The sequence below is a fragment of the Thermobia domestica genome, chromosome 2 (assembly GCF_964235325.1).
Source record: "Thermobia domestica chromosome 2, izTheDome1.hap1.1, whole genome shotgun sequence".
In the NCBI taxonomy this organism is placed as follows: Eukaryota; Metazoa; Arthropoda; class Insecta; order Zygentoma; family Lepismatidae; genus Thermobia; species Thermobia domestica.
Window position 1 is genome coordinate 250,833,656 of NC_137455.1, and position 19,080 is coordinate 250,852,735.

At 35.7% G+C, this 19,080-nt stretch overlaps 1 protein-coding gene across 2 annotated transcripts in view; it reads right to left on the bottom strand.

Moving 5' to 3' along the window:
• LOC145678447 (uncharacterized) overlaps nucleotides 1–19,080 on the bottom strand; it is a 132,093-nt gene that overhangs the window by 14,604 nt on the left and 98,409 nt on the right. For both annotated transcript variants that reach the window (XM_081748583.1, XM_081748582.1), the window contains exon 4: nucleotides 8,811–8,931. In XM_081748583.1, the coding sequence (XP_081604709.1) occupies nucleotides 8,811–8,931 (121 nt within the window). The remainder of the gene's footprint in view (nucleotides 1–8,810; nucleotides 8,932–19,080) is intronic.

Here is a 19,080-nt window from a genome sequence, read left to right on the forward strand (position 1 = left end):
GGATGGGTTGGCATTGGGGTTTCTTCTTAAGTACGCACTATTTTGTCAAATCATCTAAAGATACTTAACAATCATCTGGAACCTCTTCTCTTGTCAATATATTACCCAACCGTTGTTCTCAATGTCGCTACTATCTATATACGACCACGATAACCGATTTTCTGCATTACATTGGACAGAATTTCCGAAATGCCATAATCTCGGTCGATGTCAACACCCAAAGTCGCAGTGACCGAGAGAAACAACACTATTCCGATTACGTAATTCACCGTCTAAATCTACATTTACATGGTTTGCCTAGGCATTTTTGGTGAATTAATCAAACGACGCCTGATGTAGTGATAACGTCATTTAATCTAGATAGTGACTGTACTATATAAATCTTTGACAATATAGGCAACAATCATGCTCCAATTAAGCTATTGGTGAATAGGGGCCGTTGTCCACAGTGTATAACCGAACTACGTCCTGTCAAATGATACGATCAAGCAAACTGGAACATAGTCTATAAGCAGAATACTGACAGAGCTATTGCATATATTGCTGCGCCGAGTACTAAATACGAATGAATTATCTGATATTCTCACTCATCTTACTGGCATCTTAACAGCAAACGCTCATGAAACCATTTTTGAAGACAAAATATGTCCACACAAACCAATAGTGTCACTTCAATATCTTGCATTTTGGTGGCAAACATGCCAACACGTTAGAGAATATAATCGAATTGGCAACGATGAAAATCTTGTTTACCACAGGCAATGGCAAAGGGCAGTTAAGAACTACCTTATTGCATACAAAAGGAAGCACTGAATTAGTATTTGCAACAAGCTGCGAGACGAAATACATTCAATCCGTTATTGGAAGAAACTTCACCAACTAACGGGTGAAAGTACAATAGTAACATATACGATTCAACTTAATGGTGTACTCCTTCACTCTGATATGGATAAGGCAAAGCTTTAGCTGACTAATTACAGTTTTTACTTTATCTGAACACCCTGTAGTGATGAGTGGATTGATCGTTTTAGCATCTGTTCTCTACAACAACCTGTATCTCATCACATTGATCGCAATCATCCTCTTACCAGCCCTATAGCTTCTATTGAATTTCATTTAATTCTCTGACGAAGAGAAAACACAGCACCAGGTATGGACATCTCTTATGGGATGCTAAGAAAATCACTGGTATTATTTATCACGTTCCTCATTTCCATTTATAATTTCACCCTCACAAGTGGGTATTGCGCATTACAGTGGAAGGTTTCTAAAATCTGCATGCTCCATAAACCAAATAAACCCATTCATTATGCTAGTTCATATCAGCCGATTGAGTTAACTTCTATATTTAGCAAACTATTCAAAAAGATCCTAGTAAATCGACTTCATGCAGATCATAAAGCATTTGATTTATTACCAATACCCAAACTGGCTTTCTGCCCAAATTATATATCGGCTACAATGGCTCCGCTTAACTACGGAAATCACAAATCAATACAATAAGAGGTTTCCATCTGTCTAATCCTCATACACTTAAACAAGCTTTCAATATAAAGTATGGCATTATAGCTTAATATGCAAATGACAGCTGCTCTGCCTACCCACTTGTTACCTTCGCGTCATATACTCCATCTTAAGTAAACGTATCGTGTATACTTCAGTAGATATGTAGAATCAAGGCCAATTTTTCCTCACACAGTTGTAACTCAGGATTACATTCTTAGTCCATTACTCTTATTTTACACTTTCGATACACTTACCGTCTAATGTATACCTTTTTCAATATGCAGATAGCATTGCCTTTTTGTTGCTTGGGACAACAATCCTTCAGGTCAGCAGAAACTTACAAATAACCCTTAACAGCATTCTTACTTGATGCAAAAAATGGAAATTAGCTGTCAATACTGATAAAACTAAATGTCTCGCTTTCCTCTCTTCAAAACGACGCAGTAAAGTACATACAAATCCTACAAATATTTTCTTGCGTCAGTGCCGTTTCTGCAACATATCTCGGAGTGGTAATTTATCCGAAATTCACCTGAAAATCTCATTTCCAAAAACTGAAAGCAACTCGCGAATTTAATCTCCTACGGTGTTTCAGTGACAAAACTTGGGGCTAAATGCCGAGTTACTACTCAACACTTATAAAACATTCATACGCCCTTCAGTGCTCGCGGGTATCCCTGGGTGTACCGGAAGATATTTCTGGGAGTACGTAATCCTAAAATAAACGTATTTCCAATTTTATTGAATGATTATAGTTGAAGAAAATTTTGAAATTTCCCATGTTAATTTTTTCAGATGTGCAGTTTATCTTCCTGTAAATAGTATTTTATTGGCACGCTTATGGTCCCTTTATCGGGTCTCTATTTGTCCTTCTTTGTAATCAACAAAAAATGCGTATTAAGTTTAATAAGTTCATTTCGATTTAATTTCTTTTAAACAGCTTCAGGGGTATGGCGAAACACAATTGTATGCCTAGAGGTACACGAAATAAAAGGTTGAAAGCACTGCCCTATATTAGCTTTCGGTCACATTGCCTGGTACCATGTCTCATCTATATTATACGAAAAGCTTGTAGCTCTGGAATGCCATGCTATTCACCTCGGATATCGTATTATATTACCATATCCAAATTACCTGACATATGAGTACATTGATCTTCCCAGCATCATTGATCGTCTCTCTACACTTAGGGAACGATATATTCGCTGTCGTATTAACACTTCTCAACCATTATATCTACGTAGTTTATGAGTTGATGCCATTACTGATGCACCGTATAGATTTCTATACTTGTCACTCAATATCCTGATAACAATATATATTCACGCATCAAATTTATACGCAGCAGAAATAAATATTTTTGCTATTTACATCACTCACAAATATCTACATCACATTTTACCATCTTAAAATATGTTTTCGCTCCTAATTAATATTGGGCTTCCGTCCTGTCTCCATCAGTCTCGAGTCGATCTGAGAGAGATGTATCTAAACTAACATGCCTATTGTGATTATGTTGTGAAAGCACGTTATTCCATCTATCGATATTCATATCATATACGTTATTTACAATTTCAACGTATATTTATGTTCAGTTAATTACGTATTATCTTTCATGTCCAGCACCTTAGTATCTTGAATATATTCCTGTACTTATTTGTTTCCTCGTTATTATCATCCTATTTTTCGTCAAAATTAATTAATGTGTATTTTGTTTTTTTTCTGTTACATATTGATCTAGTTATAATTGCATTTAGAAACCTCTAATAGATGGGAGTTGAAAAGATCGGACCTGATGGAATTCAAACCCAGGTTTGGGTGAAAGTTCAATGCAGTAACCATTTAGCTACCGCAATCAGTGACTTCATGTTGTACAAAAACTTAGCTAGTTGAAAACCTTTCATGTAAAACTAGGCGAAAACTAACGACGGTATGGAAAGACATTCCTTAAGTGAACATATTATTGTAAATCTGTACTGTATTTTCGCAATTTATATTGTGTGAAGAAGTGTTATTGGCACAAAAATAGACTCTCGTAAAGACATAATAACATGTCTTTATTTAACGTATTTACAAAACTAATTGAATGCTGCTTAAGTCGTTAACCCCTAAGAGAAAAATTCTTGAGATTTTTAAACAAAACTTCATTTTCAATATATATATATATATATATATATATATATATATATATATATATATATATATATATATATATATATTCAAATCTTCTACATTTCAAGACACTTCTCACTTGTATATTGTATTGTTCGATGTTGTAACAATATCCCGATAAACCGCAAAATGTCCAAACTTGAAAATCGGAGCGAATCGGTTTGCTTTGAATAAATCGCTTTGACGAATGATGACTGTCTATTCATGACAATAAAAGACACTTCATCTGAGATAGTTTCTCAGTAGAATATTAAGAAAGAAGCCGAGACTTGTATATTGTACATCTCTTTTATTCTCTATCTAGTAATTTTTTTTATAAAAGTATTCTGATGCAATGGGGCAGACTGTTCACCTGAAGGTTTTCGTGTAGGAACTCCAATACTGATCATCTCGTTTCGAAGTATCATACCCCTAATACAGAGGTTGTTTAGTCTACATTTGGCCAATTTCGACTTACCTAAAAATTTAGAAGAATCCATAGCGCCAGGTTCTTAAGTGCTCGATGTGTTTTCCTTGGTTCCTAACAATAGCCCGAAAGAATAATTTCCACTGTAACAGGCTTCTCTGAAGAACTGGGAGGGGAATCTTGTCCCATTCCCTTTGCACAGCTTTCCAGTCCTTCCACAGTTGTCACACGCCGTTTTCCCAAAGCCCGCTTCAGCAATCCAAATCCACAATAGTCCATAGGACTTGCATCTGGAGATTTAACAGGTACCTCATTGAAAGGTATCACCTGTATACAACTTGTTTCCTCCATCTCCCTGTAGAATGCAAGGGACAATCGTGAGGTATGTGATGAGGCCTTGTCCATGTGTATGCGCACCAGATTGGCGTCATTTCCGTACATTGTTGGAATCTCATGCTCGTAGATCGGCCGCATGATCTGCTCCTGAAAATACTGCGAATTTATTTTGCAGTTCTTCGCCACCCTACGAATCTTCAGGTGGTCCTCGGTAACAGTAGCGAGTAACGACCATAAACCCTTTTGGGAAGGATTCTTTACAGACACGGACCCACCTTCTGAAGTTCTTCGCGCCTTTCTCTTGGTACATGATGGCTCTCGGTTTGCCGCAGTCGGAAAGGTAAATCTATGCTTCATCGAGCGTTACGACGTACATCCACCTTTGTTTGCTAGATGCCGTTCGTACAGCTTCCGGGCGTTACACTTTTGTTCCTTTTGGTGGGCATCTATTAGAAGATGGCCACGAGCTTTCATGACTTTTTCCAGCTTGAATTGATGGTGTAACGTCCGGCTCACAGTCCCCAAAGACACGCCAAGACGATTAGCCATACGCCTTTGTGTTGGCGGATTTTCTTACATTGCCATTTTGCGAAGTTTCCTCTGCATGGTGGAGGTGGCTTTGGTGCATTCGCGCTTCTTAGGCAACTTCGTTGGTGATACAAATGGTGGAGCTTCGTTCTTTTTAATAACGTTTTTTATTCCACTTAAACTGATGTTGCAACCATTCTTCTTGCACTGTTTTCTAATGACAGAAACAGGGCGTCATAAAGAGCCGCAACATAGCCTTCCCAAAATGAGCTTAATTTGGGCGGTATTTTGGTCACAGAGCGGAAACCCACACACTTGGAAACTAACTTAACACAACACTCACAACAATGGTTCTGTTTTGTGCGTTATTGTCGTCCGCGCGGAAAAACAACTCCGTTCCCAGGAAGCCACTGCACAACACTGCAGGACGCCACGAAGCAAGTCGGGTGAGTCCATTCTGCCCGGGAGGGGGAAGGAACGAAATCGGCCAAACGTAGGCTGAACAACCTCTGTAGAAGGAAATCACCTCTAAGAACACGGCAAATACTAACTTCATGAATGGTCTTCCGTCAATCGCAAATATGTTTTTATTTTGGCAATACAATCAACCATTTCTTCGGATATTATGAAACAAAACACTTTATAGAGTGAAAGTGCGTAACTTCTCTCTGCTTTCTTTGTGTATTGATTTTGAATAACTATCACCAAACCACCATCTGCTTAGTTCCAATTTGGGAATGATTCATGTAGTTCCCTTTCAAGACTTTTTTTTCTTTTTGGGCAACAATTTATATCTTCAAAACAAGGTTTGTCCTTGTTTACATCAGGATTTTCACCTGCTCACGAAGTATCCCTAGCGAATGTTGGATCAAGATCAACATCACAAAGTTTGCAAGTGAACCTCGTGAAGATAAGAGGAAGCAACGTCAATTGCATTACAATCACTGCGCACATACATTAATTTTAAATCATGAAACATTTCTTGGAGTGACAGGTATTGATGACGTGGCAAGGGTTTACTAGTACAAGTTATTGCGATCTATGTATAAAATGATTGATAGTACTTTGTTTTCAGTTATGTTTCCAGTGACGATACCTGCTTTAATGTCTTGGGGTCAAGTGAAAGAAAGAAAAATTTTGGGAGGCCGTTGTTTTTTTTTTTAAAAGAAAGTATTAGTTTAATATTATTTGGACCGTATTACAATACAACATATCTGTTAAGGCAGAAGAGGGGACAAACGATATCACTTGTGGCGCCCACCTTATCCCCTACTTTAGCGTTATCTCTGTGTGTCCTACTTGTCTATTATATTAATAAGACCCTGTAAAAGAAAATGAGTGCGAATCAGACAATTTTCTCTCGTTAGCAACCAGTGTACCTTTAAAGGTACAACATACTTCAAAATCCAATCAAAACACAACACAAATGAAACATTTGGTAATACATTTAGTTTTACCAATGCTTCATTAACAGTGTACATTACAGATAATATAACCATATAAAGTAATAAACCATCATTAAAGAAGAGGACACATGAGTTCAAAAATTTTCTAAATTTACATTTTTGGCAACTTAAACACATAAAAGTGAAAGAGATGAACAATCCAAACTTATAGATGTGTATACATACTATAGTTCTATGCTACCATAACAAATTTTAAGATTTGGGAATTTTCAAAATTTAAGAATGATCCGACACACTCCTCCCGAGATTTTAAAGAGGTACGTTAATGTAACAATGTTCTATAAAAAATAATGGGACTCTCATGCATCCATATAACGTAATAAACCATCATCAAAGAAGAGGATACACGAAGTCAAAAATCTTCCAAATTTATGACTTTTTTCGCAATTTTTCCCATAAAAGGGAACGAATTGAACCAAACAAATTTAGAAAGGTGCATATTATGGTCCTATACTATCATACCAAATTGTAAAATTTGCGAACTGCCAAACTTTAATGGTAGTTCTACACACTCCTCCCAAAAGTTTAGAGGGATGCGTTAATGTACCGTTGTCCTATGGTAGAAAATGAACCTTTATACTCATACATAACGTGATAAAATATCGTCAAAGGAGATGCATAAGATCAAAAAGCTCAAAATGTTTAAGTTTTTCGTAATTTTAGACCCATGAAAGGAAACGAGAAGGACCATCCAAATTTACATAGATACATATCATGGCATATACCTCTTCTTCGCGTGGGCCAACGTATCCATTGCCTAATTTTAGAGGTAAGTGGTTTATGGACCCTGGGGCCCAGGGATCAAGAGCTACTAAAGTGATACCTGTACTACGGACACAAAGTGATGCCGTTACTACCATTTAATACCTTTTAAAAAATACTTTAATTGAATATGTGTAATTGAAAGAAAGATAAATAAGAATGTAAAATGATTTTGCAAACTTGCTTGAATTAATGAAAGTAGAGAAAAAAACATACATGTGTACAGGAAAGGAATTCTATTAACAAGAACATTCTAACGAAGAATCATAAATAGTTTTACTTTCTAAGTTGTTATTAAATCCTAAATTTAGTTACGGAATTTCAATACCAGGGGTACCATACGAAAATATTTCTAAGAGTTTTCTTTATTATTCTTCTTAATGTCAAATTTCTCCAAATTTTTAAAGAATTATACACGATTCTTTAAATGTTTCATTAAAACACAAAGCCTAGAAAACTGAAATGTCCCCTTCGTGGTAAAGTGGCCGAGAAGTGTGTGTAATTTGCCCGTGGTCCTGAGTTCTGTTCCCGATGGGAATATTTGGTGGGAGAGAGTATTGGTTGTAGTGAAAAGGATGTAAAATTAAACCAATCCATCAAATACAATCTGACCAGAAACAAAGCAAATACAAGTTAATAATCTTAATATCGCGTTAATATCAAGTTTTATAATAAATTATAATATAGATCTATAAAGTTAGTTTTGTACAATAGAAACAGAAATAAATAAGGTAAATGATATTACATATTTTTTAAATTTGTCATTTCGCTTGAAAGCATCATCATCAGTCTCCTCAAGCGAGTCAAGGTTGTGAAAGGTGCCAAGGTTGTCTGCTAGTAAGAGTGCGTGTCAATATTACTTGAGATTGATTTTCTCTACATATACTACAAATAGTATTAAATGTTTTTATGCAAAAAAAATAAATGATTTCTAATCATTATAACATACAGAGATTCTTTCTGGTCTTTATATCTTACAGAGAGTTAGCTTTTGAGTTGGTCATTCTATTTCTGTAGCCCTGTAGAATCTAAAAAAATTTGAATTATGAGTTTGTGTAACTAAAACTTCTTAGTAGTTTTAACTTTCAAGATACAGTACATTCATCCCTTGTTTTAGTAAATTAGAAAGAGGCAATAACGGTCCCGTGTTGCCAATTATCCGTAAGTTCCGACATTAAATCTGCAGTGGATAATATCCAGAATTACAAAACAAAGTAGAATAATACACTTGTTTACTTTTAGTCAAGCATATTATCCAATCTCACAATGAAAAACACTGTACACTGTAAATAATTATACTGTAAATTGAACATTTTTAATTTACAATAATGACTTTCAAACTGAGTCGCGGTCGGCTGCTACAGATTTTGTGTGTTGCTTACGATATCTTCTAGATCAAAGTCCATAAAATCATGGGATGAATGTGTACTTGAATCAATCATTGAGTCATAGTTATATATGTATGAGTAGTAAATTGCAATATTGGGTTTCAAGGCAACTATCAGGTATAATAACTATTAAGAATGATCGATCAGCATTTTTAAATCACAAGCAAGGAACTGTAATATCTATGAAACTGATCCGCCATCTTTCTAACAATTTGATGCCAAACTCCATGTAACTAAGTAACTCACCTTTCTTGCAGTAATCTACCTGATACGTAGTTCTTAATCGATCTCTGTAGATGCGTGCCATGAGGTCTTCAGGAGGTGCGCTTTTTAGTATTTTATACAAGTGAGGGTACTTATCAGCAAGCTAATGAAGAATAGATCAAAATAAAGCATTAGAAATTTTTACACATTCTCACAAGTAAGTCACAAGATACATATCGATACACAAAATCGTATTTCTTATGTTATACACAAAATTATGTTTCAGATAAAAAAAGCACAGTGCTTATAAATCACAGGCGGTTATAAATAAAAGGATGAAACAAAAGAGTGGGATAGGAAAATGTCATAGAGTGCATCAAATGAAGCCATTTGCTTTCCCAATATGGCATCCTATTGAAGGCCGCGGGGAACACCCGGAAATTATAACAGCAAGATATGTAGCTTTCTATCTATCTATCTGTCTATCTATCTATCTATCTATATATCTATCTATCTATCTATCTATCTATCTATCTATCTATCTATATATATCTATATATATATATATATATCATATAGCTATAAATTGTATGTAGCTTTATATACAATAAAATGTTAAATTATTTTAAATTACAAACGACGTAAGATAAATGATGAAACAAAAATTGAAGTAGGAAAATATCTGAAAAAGTACCAGATGAAGTCTTTACCCAACAAGACTAACTACTAAGGGGCTGCTGAAGGCCATCCAAAACTTTTAAATGCTGGATATATTATTGAAAGAATAATGGAAAAATAAATGTAACGTGGAGTTCTGTCACACAGAATGTCGCGCCATCAGGTTTGCAGATCGAAAAGGTCTCTAGATATAAAGGTTTGTTGCGATCATATTGAATACGAGGTTTCGATTAGTCGATAAGGTGTGATACTTCAGCTTGAGATTTGGCGTAAGACTAAAAACCTAATCCTGTAAAAACGACACTGTTCAGAAACATTTACAGAAGCCTCGACCACGAATGACAACTTGGCAGGACTTCAGCAAAGTAAAGTGGACATGACATTTACAACATGGAATATAAAAAAGTCTTTATAGGGCAGACGCAGTAAAATTGGTAAGAACCGAGCTAGAGAAATACATGTAGAATGGACCTGGTAGGATTTCAGAAAGTTAGCTGGGAAGGAAAAGGAAGTAGTGGAGACAAGAATTTTACGTTTTTTATGGGAAGGAAATAAAAATCACAAACTAGAAACAGTTTTCGTTCACAAACGAATAATATTAGCAATTACAGGTGTTGAATTTGTTAACGATAGGTTTCTTTTATTACTCTTAAGCGTGTCATAGTGCGATGTTATTGTTCTGAATATACATTGTATATGCTTTAAGAGAAGATAAGGATGAGATATAAAGGACAGGTTTTACGAAGAAGTAGGTCGTGTATTTGACGAACACTCGTGATACTACATAGTAAAAAATGGTTGTGTTAATTCAACTCAAATTTAACACAGGGCAGTGGTTCCAGCGTGACTACCACCATGCAGTGTTAATTCAACACAGACCCTGCGGTGTTAGCGTTTAACACAGGTGGTGTGTTATGTTTTTAACACACATCCGGTGTTGAGCGGTGTTAAATTCGGATCTGTGTTAGTATTTTCGGTGTTGATTCGACACCATGTCAGGGTCGGTAGTGTGGGGAAAAATGTTGAGTGGTACTTGTGGCGGTGTTGCACCAACACGAAGAAAGTAATACAGTGCGTAATATGTTAATTATTTTGTGTTAATATTACACCATATCAAGTATTAATATAAGACAGTCCCTGTGTTATTTCAACATCATTTTCTTGTTATTTCAACACACAATCTGTGTCATAATTCAAGGTCAATGCCGTACAAGTAACACCGTTTTGGTGTTAATTCAACACTCCCTGTGTTAAAATTCAAGGTCGAACCACCAAATTAACACCGTTTATGATGTTAGTTTGACTCCAGTTCTGTGTTACTACGACACCTATTTCGGTGTTGAAAAAACTCCGTGTGCGGTGCTGATGGAACCATTTTTCTGTGTTGAGAAAAGCTTGTGGTGTGCATGCCGAGGACTCTATTTTTAAAAGGAGAGTAGTAAACTACAGAACACTTCATTTAGGAAATCTTCATAAACTTTTTTTGTCGTTCTCCCCAACACTATTATGAAGTATTTCTTGATGGTTCGAAACACAACCTTCACCAACAATTTGTTCAAGAATGGTAAGAAACTTTTACCTATATCCTTATAGCATGTTTGCCTCTTAATCGTGTTTCTACTGGTTTTCCACCATTTTTGAAACACAGCTCCCGGTGTTGACTGATGAGCTCTAGTACAGTGTAGAAATTACATAGTAATACCGTGTTGGTTCTCGCTGTTAACATATTTCTTCAGAAATATTATCTAAAACAATTGAGAACACATCGCGCGGTTTTCAAATTTTGCGAATACCTGGATTTGTTTAAGCACTTCTTTCTACTGTGTTTGACTGTAGCTTCAGTACGTAAGCCTTTATAATTAGATGCCCAGCATATTTCGCAATCACGCAGAAAATAACACCGAAGATTCTACACTTGTGTTAATTTAACACACAGGCTGTGTGTCATTTCAACTACCGGCATTTGACACACAACTCCCAATGGAGAGTGAGTTGTTCTAACAACCTGTTTGTGATATATTTTAACACAATTGTCGTTGAAATAACGCAATGATTTTTTTACAGTGTACGTATATGAAAATTCTAGAAGGGAATTTGAATGAGAACGAGAGAATATGTTCAAAGCGATGACAGAGAAAGGAAGTCTACAAAAGGAATGTAGTGATAATGGCGTTAGACTCGTGAACTTTGGATAATCCAAAATCCTTACGTGAAGAATACTAAAATTATCATATCTCGATATTCAAAAATTTATTTCGACCCCACTAGATGGAAAAACACAAACAAATTGATGATATTTTAGTGGACAAAAGAAGACAGTTTTGCATAATTTACACTGATATTCGGTCGTTTAGAAGAGTCAACTTTGCTACTTATCACTACCTGGTAGCGACAATTATAAAAGAGAGGGAAAAAAGAATCGCCAAAAAAAGGAAATATTTAGCAAAAAGATGTTATTTATGGAGTATCAGTGGAGAGGGAGCACCAGATTAAAATGTCGAAAATATTCTCGATTTGTAGAAGGTTTGGTTGTACTAGTGTTGTTGATATTTGGATGAAAATTACGGATAGCATTAACATTCCACAAAAAAATAACGGTTACACGCGGAAATACATGGAAGCAACCCGTGATTTGACTGGGAGTGTACTAAACTAGTAGAGAAGAGAAAAGAGACAAAACTGAGCTGGTCACAAAATCCGAATATTTTTTGGACGTCAGGGAGAAAACTCTCCCGAAACTTTTAGAACAAAGAAAAGTTTATTTTTGTTTAAAGCTAACGTTATTGAATTTGAAGATGAAAGTAAAAGCAGAAATATTCGGGATTTGTAGAAAAGTTTCAAGCAGTTTAAGAAAGGTGACTAACCTCCAGCTAGCACACTAAAGCAAACGGAAGGCACAATTCTCTTCTTTGACAATTTGATCAACGCGAAGTCAAAAAATAATGTTTGTGAAGAAATGGAAATGTATAAAACAGAACCGTATATTCTAGAGCCTAACCGATCAGAAATGGAAATTGCTAAAACAAATGAAAGAAACACAAATCTACGGCTGTAGATGATATCCCTACTGAGTTAATTTAGGTGGAGGAGAAAAGTTGAGGAAGCGAGATGCACCAACTCATTCTCATCATCCGGAATAAGGAGGAATCATTACAAGAGTGGAAAGAATCAATTATTATTCCAATTTACAAGAAAGACAAGGAAATTTATTGTAATAGTTATCGAGGCATCTTTCTTTTACCAACACCCTGTACAATCCACTTAAATATTATGTTACCAAGATTAACACCATACGCAGATTATATTATTGAACATTATCAGTTTGGTTTTATGCGAAATCTATCAACTAGATTTTTATGATTCGTCAAATACTCGAAAAGGAATGGGAATACAATACCCCGATACAGTAATTATTTATCCATTTTAGAAAGGTCTACGACTCGGTTACGAGAGAAATATTGTACAACATACTTACTGAATTTGATATATCGAAAGTTGATTACGTTAGTTAAGATATGTTTAAACGAAAGTAAAATCTAAATAGGGTAATATTCATTCACGAGCTTTCCCGTCGAGAATGGCCTGAAGTAAGGAGATGCAGTGTCGTGATCATTATTCAATTTTCTTCTGGAATACATTATAAGGAAACTCCAAGACAAGAACGAGGGCCTGGAGTTGAATGGTACTTACCAGGTTATGGATTATGCTGATTATGTAAATCTAATAAGATATTATACAAGGAGAATAGAAAGAAACGCAAGGGTTTTATTAAATCTTTGCAGGCACTTAATGGGTTTAGAAGGAAATATAGAGAAAATTAAACATAGAAATTCACCGTGACCGTGACCCTAAAATATTAAGTATTGCTTTCAAAAAAGTGGATATATTCACCATTATTAGACCAAAATCATATCTAGAAGAAATTGAATGACGACTGAAAACGAGGATATTATGTTATTATAAACTCCTAAATATTTTTGCCTTTGCGGTCGAAGAATTTTAAGCTTAAAATATAGTATAGTCAGTGGTGCTATTTTAAATTTTTAACAAGCGGTTCTCTCTCTCTCTCTCTCTACACCCCCCCCCCCACACACATATATATATATATATATATATATATATATATATATATATATATATATATATATATATATTGTCAAGGGATCTTAATAATTCATTTTATTAATTTAAAACGTTGTTCATTTTAATTTTAAATTGTAAGAATTCTCAAAGATTATTTGTTTTGGTTATGGTATGTGTAACGTCTAAAAACAGTCTGTGAATGTAAATGATGTAAATTGCCTATGTGATTGTAAGCATTTTTGTAATTTCATGTTTCACAGCAACACATTGAATCGGACACCGTTATGTAAGTTATGTAAATGCAGAGTGCTGACATGACGCTCCATTTTCAGAGGAATTGGTTAACGTAAATTTCTTCAGAAAAATCTCATATGCAAGTGTATGGTTTTGACCCGAATTTTGAAAGCCATCTGCTGTAATGCACGCATCTTTGGTTGTATAAATAATCCAGTATTTTTGGTCAAGAGTCAGTGAAGGAGTTCGTAGACAGTCAACTGTCAGGATACTGAACAGCGATAATAGCCATTGTCAAACAATTAGCAAGATATTGGAACTCCAAGAATAACTTAACAATCGTGTCGCTGACAATTAGTAAGCTGGATTTGGTGCTGAACTACTTCAAAGACTGCAGCATTATGCAGAGTGGATCTTTCGTAAATTGGAGATCAGAAGTCATCAAGTTGCAGGTATGAACCAGTTAACCTTTCCCACTTATACATTGAGCATTGATCACCCACCTAAATTTACATAACTTATATATCGCTACACAAACACACACTTCACACACTAAATTTTAAACAGAATACATGTTATCTCTGGTAATAATAAGTCTCTTTTATTTAACTGTACGGTTCTGTTTTGCCGTCTCAAAACAGTGGTGGAGAAAACCCAAGCTCTATGTCCTAAGCATATTATAGGTGCGTTCTTAGACAAAATAATTTAGGATGTACCTTAGGCTAGTATTACCAATCGCTCGCTGGGTTCGCTCAAATTCGCTCTACCAAAATTAAGGCTACATTCCTCTCAGGTTTTACAGGAGCAACAACGCCGGTTGACATGGTGGAAGATGCTGAACGATCCTAAATTTATAAATATTTTACATTAGCCCACCAGTGACATGGCGCAGATGTTGTGAGGTTTACGGTTTTTTTTGTAACGATTCTAGAGATAAATTAGGTAGACTAGGACATTTGTTGCGATCCAAAAATCTCCAAATAGTTTACAAGTGGCTGAATGACATGATGACGATGTCCTAGTCAAAACGTTTTTTAAATTACGTTTATTAAGTAATTCCCACCCCCCCACGCTAGGTTGAGTACTAAGACTTGGTTTATGTGTTAAATGGTATGACAGAGAAAGTTGTATTAACTCGTGCACAGAAGGCGTTAGAAGGAATTTATATAAGAATAGATAATCTATTTAAAATATTAACACCTCCTAGAGTGCGAAAACATAAGAAGGTGGAAACATTGAATAGTCAAATAGAAGAAATTAGTAAATCTTTAGAAAAGAATATAGAAGAATTAGGAAAACCTAAGTTCAAATTAGGTAGTTCTGAAGCAGGTCAACCAGTAATTGTAATTTTTTCTAAAGGTAATAAGAAGCAGTCAGACAATGCAAACAAAACAAAGAGTGAAAACATGTCAGATTCAGAAAGAAAAGTAGCAGTAACTGTATTTACAGATATTGGTAGACTTCCGCGTTTTGATATTAAAAGTGACAATAACACTGTTGCATTCTTTGATAAGTTTGATGATGCATGCGAAGTTTCAGGTTACGATAAGGAAAAGTGTAAAACATTACTAACATCAGTATTCAAGGGCACGAGTAGACAATGGGTTAAACTGTTTCTAAAATGGAAGAATTTAGATACCATTAGTTACAAGGATCTACAAAAAGAATTGATTGATGAATTTACAAATTCAAATTTTAATCTAGACTTAGAAGATAGAATTAGGGACAGACTCCAGAAAGAGGATGAACCAGTCATTAATATCGCATATGATATCTTAACGCTAGCTGAACATTTAGACGATAAGATAACAGACAAAAAGAAAATAGGTTTGATTACATTAGGCTTATTACCATATTATATGGAAAAGATAGGGACAAATACATATGCGAATTTAGATAAATTTTTAGAAGATTTCCAGAAGATAGAGAAAAATAAGTGTAAGATAGAAAGAAGACAGAAAAGAGAAGGAGGCGAAAAGAAAGTAACAGTTAAAGATTTAATAAAGAAATTGAAGGATCAAGACAGCGAAGATAGCGAAGTAGAAGTAGAGAAATTGTTAGGTAAGAAAGCGAGTAAACACAAAAAGAGAAAGAAATTAAACAAGTACCAGTGAGTATGTCTCAAATAGCTAAGTTGGAAAAGAAGTTAGATGAGTTACAAGTATCATTAGCTAGTAAAAAGGAAAATCAAAGCAAAGGGAATCAGGAGTCACCAGAACAGCAGAATGGAAATAATAGGAATGATAGACAGAAACAATTTAGAGAAAGGAATTATAGGAATCAAGGTAATAGAGGGAACTATAATAAGAATAATTACAGATGAAATTATGGAAATAGAGGAAATCTTGGTAAAAGAGGAAATTACAATCAAAATAGAGGTTCAGGTCGTGGCAAATTTCAGAGTTTTAGAAGAAATTGGCAATATGACAATAATTGTCAGGGTCAGTTTCAGCCCCAATGGAATCAAGGTTATATTCCACAACAGCAATATCCCATGCATCATCATCAGCAGGGCAATGCACAATTAAATGGGGGAGCTAGTAATTTTGTACCAAATCAGATAAATGGCACTACATACTACAATACGGCATGTAAGTGTTCACATACTTTAAACTAGGCGAGGCTTTAAATGACCGAGGCGCATTTACAGGTACAAAACGTGCAAAACCTAAAGAAATAATAGCCTCAATGGAGTGTACGAAGGAAATGATAGTTTTACCAATATTAATAGAGAATCCTAAGATTAATGCAGTGTTTGATTCTGGATCACAGTTATCTATTATTATTAGTGACAAGTTGGTACCTCCACAAGCATAAGTGATATATATATAATCTGAGAGAGATAGTAGATAGATACATATGATTCTCTTAGGAAACAAACTATACAAGGGGTAGATAAAACCATTTTTTTTACTTGATCCTAATGCAAGGCGGTCTGACGAAATTAGGTAGCACTGCGAATATATTGGAAACTAATTCTCCAAGATTGTCAAAAACTATTGGAAACACTTCCATCCACCAATGGATCGACAATTGCTGGATGTATGTGGATCGACAATTGTTGTATGTGTATCAAATATAAATAACACCACTTCAGTCATACAGTATAACCTCCAGATCTCATTCTTGACATCTGAGCACTTGAGATTACGCTTATAGGCCTATTTTGTTCTGAGAGATCATATGTTTAACCCTGTAGCTATAAGAATTTCTCAAAAATAGACACTTAAAATAAAATTTAAAGTTTCCCCACTCAGTCATTAGTCTTCTGGTATGTACAGAGCAAAGAAAGTTTCTTTAAATAGGTCAATTGTTTTTGGCTGTGAAAAATTTATATCCAACAAGCTCCCCCTTCAATCTGTGTGTATATATATGTGTGAATTTATGACAGTATAACAAACGGTTCTGCGAACTCCAAATATTTTTACAACCGGTTCTAGCAAACCGGTGCGAACCGTCTGAATAGCACCACTGAATATAGTAAGCGATAACTATACGTATTGTGCTATATAGTTTCGAAATATAGCCGCTTACTTTGAGCGGAGATACCAGGCTGAAAGTCTTCGAGACTAAAATCCTGAGGCTAGTATTTGAACTCAAGAGGAATGAGAATATGGAATGGCAGAAACTTCATAACGAAGAACTGGACAATTGATTGCATTTATCTAACGTTGTTAGAGTCAATTGAGATATGAAGCTGAGATGAATTGGTCATGTAGCCAAATGGAAGAAAGTAAGAAAGCTTTCAACATTTTAACTGGAATTCTAATCGAAAATATCATTAGGAAGACCCAGAACGAAATAGAAGAACAAATAGGAAATGATCTCCTTGGTGGCCATTGTTTCAGCACCCGGTTCCAGAATAAATAGGAAGTAAGGCAAGAGGTGATTCCCTGAGGCCACTAGATGAAATATGTTCCTGAGATGTATAGATGAAAAATTGATAGTTTGCCTGCTAGATGGCTCTGAAAATATTGCGCTATGGATAAGACGAAAGACAAGTAAAATCAAATGGTATTGGTATCATTTAGTGGAACATATAAAGTATCACTACAACTGTATGCGAAGTGTTGACTGTTGATCTGGAGCCAAGCATAGATCCGGCGCTGTATAGAATCACACAAGGATCAAAATACTGGCCATGTATTTGATGTGTGTGAGCACCACTTGAATGTAACGTAGACACGTCAGGGTCTATTGTCCCGTACACACATATGCGCCGACTTCAAGAAAATATTTGGGGGGAGCAAACAATCAAGTACAATCAAACAATCATATTCAGCCGTTTTCTATCAACTGCTTGATGAAGGCCCCCCTCCCCCTCCGAGATCTCGGTCCGCTGCATCCTCTCCGCTGGGAAATTCACGACCTAAGTCAAATTTGCTAAAAGCATTAAAACAAATCCAAGCTCAAAATTTGGGAACTTCACTGCAAGCTCGGGCGCCACATTGATCTTCTCTTGTTGTATCAGTGCTGCCAGAGTGTTGGTTGAAGCTTCAGAGCTCTATTAAACAAAGTTTTGAAAATGGCGTTTTCTGTCGAATATGAAGGCTGTTCCTAGTATTGAATTAAAGGCACGACGAAGTTTACGGTAGAAATTCTCGCTAATTTTTGATAATTCTTTCTCGGCTGGATTATATTGGGTGTGTGAGGACCCCACCTTTAAATATTGGGGGGCCAAGAGTGAACTGTTCCCCCAAAGTCGGCCCTATGCGTACACAAATGGATTTCAAATGTCCTCACAGATAACAGTCAAGGGGTTCAAGTCAGATGAGTTGAGTGGTGATTAACTGGGCGAGAAAAACTAGTATACTTGTTGCGAAAGTTTACATACAGGAGGGCACATATCTTTCTAGAGAAATGGACAGAAACAGCCATAGTGCATATATCATGCGAACATTGTCCAACAAGTGGCTGACCATCTGTCCAATTAACCGCGCTTGTAGTGCATGCGGTCCGACTCTATGACCACCAATGATTCCGGTTTATACGATCCTGTCGTGCCAAGGAACGCTACCACTATCACGTCGGATGCATTAGTCAATAGAATAATTGTCCTGGTACATTCTACAAATTCCACATATTCCGTTTACAGCTTGGAGCGTTAGAGCTATCTAGCGAGCAAATTATCAAGAGCAGTTTCAGCCATCTCTCCTTGAGGATAATACACGGTGCTATTTATTGGCTTTAAGGAATCAGCTCCTGATTTACATACTGCTTATCCTGGGACATCCGGTGTACTGCATATTTAAAATAAAACGTTTAGTGCTTACAAACAAAATGATGAAAGAAATAGTGAGATAGAAGAATGCCACAG